Source organism: Notothenia coriiceps, unplaced genomic scaffold (genome assembly GCF_000735185.1).
Source record: "Notothenia coriiceps isolate Sejong01 unplaced genomic scaffold, NC01 NC01_scaffold00016229, whole genome shotgun sequence".
Classification (NCBI taxonomy): domain Eukaryota; kingdom Metazoa; phylum Chordata; class Actinopteri; order Perciformes; family Nototheniidae; genus Notothenia; species Notothenia coriiceps.
The window spans coordinates 4513-12334 of NW_011348930.1; the positions used below are offsets into that span (position 1 = coordinate 4513).

The 7822-nt window shown below is 39.6% G+C and overlaps 1 protein-coding gene across 1 annotated transcript in view; it reads left to right on the plus strand.

The window, feature by feature from the left end:
* The first annotated feature begins 3044 nt into the window (after positions 1-3044).
* Positions 3045-7822, plus strand: part of LOC104949462 (trinucleotide repeat-containing gene 6B protein-like) — a 4895-nt gene continuing 117 nt past the window's right edge. The window contains exons 1-4 of the mRNA XM_010775819.1: positions 3045-3362; positions 5566-5655; positions 6731-6752; positions 7445-7820. Of these exons, the coding sequence (XP_010774121.1) occupies positions 5599-5655; positions 6731-6752; positions 7445-7820 (455 nt within the window). The 5' untranslated portion in view covers positions 3045-3362; positions 5566-5598. The remainder of the gene's footprint in view (positions 3363-5565; positions 5656-6730; positions 6753-7444; positions 7821-7822) is intronic.

Genomic DNA, 7822 nt, shown 5'->3' on the forward strand with positions numbered 1-7822 from the left:
TAAATCATAAACAGCCATCTTAAATCAATATTGGGAGTGCCATGCTCGTTACTGCTTGTTGCAGAATGGGGCCAGGTAATAAACGGGATAATTTGGCAGCGACTGTTTCCTTATGGGGAAAAACACCCGTCAGTCGCAGACGAAGATCCCTGCCTGGGCGTTGGGATCCGGATCTGCCCGACGCGCTTCCATATAAACTATAAAGCTAGTATTTAGTGAATTACTGGAGTTTAGGCGCACGTTAATAACGTTTGAATGAAGTTTGGAATACAGTATAGCGTTCGCCGCATATTGTCAGTGATTGTCATGTCAATTCCGGCGAGCACATAAACATAAATGATCGTCGGTGAAGATGATGATTAGAATTAGGATAAAAATCGAGAAGCCGGGCTTGAGCATTCCTCCAGTTCGTTTTTTTCGGACTAAACAACAGTTATTGTTGGTCGTAAATAACTAACATGGTGATAGTTTTGTAAATGATACGTGCTCTTATTTACACCGGGTTGATAACCATGAATGATATGATATATACAAGTTCCGCTGTACCTCCAGCGTACTGTAATACATCGACCTTTATTTCACGATGCAGCTCCAGTGTGGACCCCACTCGGCACCCCCTAGTGGATCAGATCGATCCATTTGCAGGCTAGGCTTCATGTATAAACTTGACATTATCTATCACGCTGGGGCGGTCTGCATGAAACAGCTGGAGGTTTTCCATTCATTCTTTCCTTTACACGGATCAGTCGTCCTGGTCCCTTTGCAGAAAAACAGCCCCAAAGCATGATGTTTCCACCCCCATGTTTCACAGTAGGTATGGTGTTCTTTGGATGCAACTCAGCATTCTTTCTCCTCCAAACAGGTCTAGTTGAGTTTTTACCAAAAAGTTATATTTTGGTTTTATCTGGCCATATGACATTCTCCCAATCCTCTTCTGGATCATCTAAATGCTCTCTAGCAAACTTCAGACGGGCCTGGACATGTACTGGCTTAAGCAGGGGGACACGTCTGGCACTGCAGGATTTGAGTCCCTGGCGGCGTAGTGTGTTACTGATGGTAGCCTTTGTTACTTTGGTCCCAGCTCTCTGCAGGTCATTGACTAGGTCCCCCCGTGTGGTTCTGGGATTTTTGCTCACCGTTCTTGTGATCATTTTGACCCCACGGGGTGAGATCTTGCGTGGAGCCCCAGATCGAGGGAGATTATCAGTGGTCTTGTATGTCTTCCATTTTCTAATAATTGCTCCCACAGTTGATTTCTTCACACCAAGCTGCTTACCTATTGCAGATTCAGTCTTCCCAGCCTGGTGCAGGTCTACAATTTTGTTTCTGGTGTCCTTTGACAGCTCTTTGGTCTTGGCCATAGTGGAGTTTGGAGTGTGACTGTTTGAGGTTGTGGACAGGTGTCTTTTATACTGATAACGAGTTCAAACAGGTGCCATTAATACAGTTAACAAGTGGAGGACAGAGGAGGCTCTTAAAGAAGAAGTTACAGGTCTGTGAGAGCCAGAAATCTTGTTTGTTTGTAGGTGACCAAATACTTATTTTCCACCTTAATTTGCAAATAAAGTCTTTAAAAATCAGACAATGTGATTTTCTGGATTTTTTTTTTCTCATTCTGTCTCTCATAGTTGAGATATACCTAGGATGAAAATTACAGGCCTCTCTCATCTTTTTAAGTGGGAGAACTTGCACAATTGGTGGCTGACTAAATACTTTTTTGCCCCACTGTATGTCCTATATATGTTGCACTGTTGGAGGAGCCTGTCACTTAAGTTTTTCATTGCCATACTGTATCTACACTGTAGCTAACGTGCACATGACAATAAAGCCTTGAATCTTGAATGTCCCAAAATGCGTATAGTGTCTCAACACATATGTTATTGATTTCACTTAGTTTAATTAATTAGTGTTCCTCATTTTTATCCAGGGTTGTGGACTTATTTTTTTCTATTACTAATGTGTGCTTTTCTTCTCTACATTTAATAAGAAAGCTTATTCTTTCTTATTGCATGTTTTTGTTTTACCTGCTATGCCACTTTTTGCTGTAACCCTTTGCGGGACTAATATAGCCGTATACTTGCCAGCTGTGTGAACATGGAAATGTTGAGTCCCCAAGAGTTTTATGTCAGAAATGTATAGTCTCGGTCTACAGCATAAAGAAACTGCCGGATGCTAACTTGCTTATGTTGGGTAATTTGCACAATCGGCATAAATTAGCAAATGCAACAATAGCTAAAAAATTGCTTGGCAGATTTTGACCATTATTGTTCAATCAATTTCTGACATTTTTAGGAATAAAAATTGCAGTTTTTAGTTCCCTTAATCTTTCAAATCTATCCATAAATCATCAGAATCAATCAGTGCACCGGGAGTAAAATGATGGCACCTTTCTGGTTAACACTGCCATCTGTGATCCTATAAATGTCAGAAATTGATTAAACATCCTCAATAACCCTCTACAGTAATTCATTTGTTCTTCTCTTCTGACAACCCCATTTTCAGAATCAGAATTCCTTTATTAGTCTATTTGCCAGCTCATGGGGTCCTATTGTGGACCGTGAAATTTTGAGTTTTATATAAGAATTGCATAGTACGGTTCCCCAGCACAAAGAACATTTTGCACAATTGACATACGTTGCATTAATTAGCAACGTCCAACGTGGGCAATGTGAATTTATTTCCAGGTCTAACTAAAATCCTATTTAAGTGTTGATTATATCTCACATCATTAATCCAAATCTGCAAAGTAACTAAAGGTATTAAATACATGTAGTGGAGAACAAAATAAACTCTGAAATGTAGTGGAGTAGAAGTACAAAGTAGCAAAACATTAAAATACTCAATAAAAGTACAAGTAGAATACAAGAGTTAGTGTACTTAGTTACTTTACAGCACTGAGTAAGACAAGTATAGTAGTATAGTAGAAGTCGTTTTCTTTTTTGCATATTTGAAATATAATAACTTTTACCCTAAAATGCACGAAATGTGGAGTTTAGTTTGCCAGTCAGAGTGTATGAAGGTCAGAATGCATCCTCTCTCTCTCTGCAGAGCTGCCATTGGAGGAGACGCTTCATGCTGAGCAGCAAAATGGCCGCCCGTCAAACGACTGACTCCACAGCGCTTTGAAATTTAAATTCTTCTGCACATTAGGGTTTACACTATTACAACGTTAGTACTTATTTACGAACCTGTAGCTTGTAACACGCGTGTATTTTTCTCATCGTCTGCCTGCCACTTACTTGACTGTGTCGTCGCTGTTTTTGTCGACGAATGCCTCAAAAAGCTAGGAAGAAAAAATCGTACTGAAGCACTTTAGCTAAGCTAACTAGCACGTTAGCTTCTCTTCATATGTGATTCCAGAGGTGAGTAAACGTGAACTGGACATATGCGTAGTGTTTATCAGCTTTTTTAACATCCCATTGTGTGTATATATGTACATATGCATGCAAAACGTCTGCAAGATAAATTAGAATGAGATGCTACTGCGCGAGCTAAAACCGTTAGCCTGGCTACTTGTAGCTTCTGTAACTTAGCTAACTTAGCATTAGCACTGATGTAGCAGCAGTTACTATGGTTAGCAGAGGACGATTTGTAGCTCAATGCTCGGTGTATTTGCTCTTAATGACCACCGTGTACTTGCATAACATTATTAACAAGACTTACTGTGCTTGACAACTGGTTTATAATTATAATTTGGGTTTTTCGGTGTCTGCGTTATTTTTTTTAAGCTGAAACCACTCCTTAATGTTAGCTATCGACGAGTAACCAGCAGCTGTTAAACCTGCTTAAACTCCTAAATACAATATATAAGAAGTGGTTTGATGAAAACGCACAACTGGATATACAGGGTGCCAGCTCAGCACCTTAAAACCTGTGTTCTTTGGTTTTCGTTGACGATTTTCCATGTTTAGCACAATTCAAAGTACGTTTACTTCAGTAATGTACTTAGGTACCATTTTGATAGACTTGAGTATTTCAACCTTTTGCTACTTTGTTCTTCTAATCTACTACAATTCAGAGGTAAATAGATTAGTTTACATCAACATACATGACTATCATAATTATGTGGTTTAGAGGCCTGAGGTCAGGAAGGCTGTCAGTTTCACTGTCTGTGCATCTGCTTCGGTGTTATGACTTTAAGCAAAAACGAAACCAAATAAAAACAGACAATCAGGGCGTAGCATGACTGTGTTTGCAACCTGTTAATATGAGCTTAAATATACAGTGGGATTGTGGTTATTTCCACATTTTTATATTTCGGTGCATCTAATTCTTCCTTCCATCTCTAGAGCAGCACATAGGGCTAGGTTATGAAGTCACATTTCACGATATTTTTGACCTTATGCCTCGTTATTGTGACGATATTGTAGGGCTGACCATTGATGCTTTCACAACATCTTAAAACATTGAGCATGTTTTGTATTAATACCCACCAGTAATGTGGATTTATTGACCAACTAGCAAAGCAACAAGTCTAGCCAATTCAGTAAAATGACATCCCTTGAAGACCAGAACAGAACAAATAACATTAAGCACTAACAAACTAAATCATGTGTTGTCTGTGGCCCATTGTCCCTTACTAGAGTCCTCTATAAGCTGCTGGTTTGACAGCTAACAAAATAATGTTGGTCTTTACCTTCATAATGATCATTTTGCAAGGAACAGGGTGTCCGTGTTTCTCACTAGATTTAGCGCCTTATGAAAGTTACTTTTAATTGATGCTGCTTTAATTTGGGCTGGTTTTCCAGTTTTAAAATTATTTAAAATCTAGCTTAGCCTAGCTGGCTTCCCAAATGTTACCTAACAACTTTGACTTTCATTGAAAGACTGGGCAATCATTAAATGTGTTTTATTATTTTATACTGTCTCAATTGATAATAATAATAAGCTTGTACTTAGTCAATCTAACCCTAGAATAGCACAAGAGTTTATCAATATTTATCCACATTGATGGTTCTAGTTATATTTGTCTATGTCATGCATCTCTATGTTCTTATATCCTTTTGATAAGGCATTATTTGGTGATCTTGTTTTGCATACCTTTGTGTCTCCACAGCTGTTTAAAGAGCCTTATCAAGAAGCTTTCTCAAACACCATTTGAAACACAATTAAAGCCCACACCTGGCTGTCAAACATTCAGTCTGTCACTTGTTATAGTTTCCACTGGAGTCACTCTGCTGACAACATTGAGTTGGCTGACTAAATCAAGCCCCTTGTAAACCGTTTAAATTGATTGAGTCTGATCAGCTTACGGTATCCTGCATGCGTTTGATAGAGATAATTACTCTTTGTTGCCCACATGTCCAGCAGTATTCTTAGCTCTAACACCTGATGGCTGATTCATCCAATCAAGCATGCAGTTTCATTGTCACTTACACAAATCCATCCGGATGCTTACGTGGCCATAATCCTCCATCAACTGGAGCCTCAGTTATGTTGTCTTTTTACCTTGAGTCCTGCCGCAGTCATCATTAACTATTGTTCAATGTTTTTTTTAGCTATACAAAGAAGCACTCTGTGATTTTAAAATGGTGACCACATTTAGAAATTTGTTTTGTTCTCCAGAAGAAAGGAGTACCAGGACTGGAGCTGTAGTTCATGGAAGACAAGAAAAGGAAAAAAGACGACAAAAGGAAAAGGGAAGCCTCTCAGAAGGTGAGCATGTTCAAAATCACTCCCATATTCCTAGATGTAAAAAAAAACATGTGGCGCCGGCGGTGTCGTGTTGAACAGCAGTTTCATATTATTACATGTAATTTGTTAGACACTTTTATCCAAAGCGACTTACAAATTCAGTACTGTGGACAATCCCCACAGGAGCAATTTGGGGTAAAGTGTCTCAGGGACACAACAACATGCTGACTGCAGTGGGACTCGAACTTGCAACCCCCTTATTCAAAGTCCAGCACACTATCCACTGAGCCACAGCCTCACTGTCTTTTATATCTTTGAAATGTCCTTACATTTTGTTATTAGAGAGCTATCTCTTCTCATTTCTAATGGTTATTCTTTATGATGAGTTGGGATCCTACTGCAGTCATATATTCCAACTTGAAAAACTCTATTTCAAAGCAGTTCATGTTAAAATATAGAATGGAGGGATCCCATTACGAAATAACTTCTCTTGGAAGTTAATTTAGTCTAATCACAGCTTAACGTGTGCTAGGGCTGTACCCGAATATTCGGTCGTTGGCCTAATATTCGGTTTTGAATTTCGTTTTTTGTTTTCTCCCCTAAATGGCGAATTGCCACATTCTTATACTATATTTATACTTTTTAATTGCACTGTTAAAATGGACCAGGGACACAACGACATGCTGACTGCAGTGGGGTTTGAACCTGAACCTTTCCTCTTTGAAAACATACATTTGCACCGTATAAAAAAAATATACGGTTAATAAATAATGTGGAGAAGACCAAATCCTGACACTTAGTATGTGGATGACGTCTGTCAGTGTTACTTGAACACTGTCTAAGACCAAACAAGTCCCAACAACATGCTTTAGTTAATATCTTGGCACTAGAAATATTTCTTTATCCAACCATAATCACAGTTTCATTCTTGTAAGCACCATGTTTTCTCTTGTCTTAAACTATTTTAATCTTTGCTCGGAGCAGGTTGTTTTTACTGAGGTTTGATATTTAAATGAATGAAATGTGTGTTTTACTTGGTGTCCTAACTTTGATTCAAGAATGACGTGTTAACTAATGCGTTTCTCTCTCATTTTAGGTCACAGAACAAAAAAACAAAGGTAAGCAGCACAGTGTGTATATGTTCAGATAGAAAAGCCACACATTTGCTGTTTTTACCAAAGTAACTCTGTCTCATGAATTTGACTTTTGCAATTATTGTATGTTGAAAAAAAAAAGAAGGGAAAGAGAAACGGTCATCAAACCAATTTCGCCTCAGCATCAGGGAATTATGTAGGACTCTTTCTTTTCCCTGTTTCTGACCAATATATGGACAGTGCTCACATGTACAGGAAATTAATGTTTGCACTGTTCTCGAATCAGAAACGGGTTTATTACCAGGTAGGTTGACGTACGAGGAATTTGACTTGGTGTCGTGGTGCATACATAAAAGTAAAAAAATGTTTTAAAAACACAGATTGGGAACTATTTTTGAGAACACTATAAGAACATTAAGAACAAATATAGTAAAATAAGATAAAGCAGTATTTACATTGAAATAGAATGCAATAAGATATAACAGTACAGTAAGCAAACTAGATATTGTCAACATGTAATGTGAAAAAAACATCTAATAAATAATAATAAAATAATCTGCATCAGGGAATGATTTTAAGAATGTTCTGCTTCCTTCTCTTTCATACCAATAAATGGACAGTGCCTACATTAACACGAAATTAATCGTGCTCTGTTCTCTTCAGATGTTTTTGGTTATATGCTTCTTCATTTCACACCCTCCATTTCTTTCTCTCAGTGCCAGACTTGACCAAGCCGGCGGTCGTCCAGTCTCCTGCCACTCAGAGCAGCTCTGCCTCCCCCAGCCCTGGACCCGCCCCCTCTGCCTCCCCATCCCCAGCCACCACCTTGGGCCCTGGCAGCGCTGCCACCCCGTCACAGGGCGGCAACAATGCCAAGCGCCTGGCGGTGGCCAACGGACAGCCCACCTCCAACACCATTTCTTCCTCCACCGCTGGCGGCCCCGGCGCTGCTGGAAACGGCAGCAGCACGAGTAGCGGAGGCGGAGCTCCAGCGCCTCAACAGCAGCAGCAAGCGCGCTACATGCCGAGAGAAGTGCCGCCGAGATTTCGCTGCCAGCAGGACCATAAAGTGCTACTGAAGAGGGGGCAGCCGC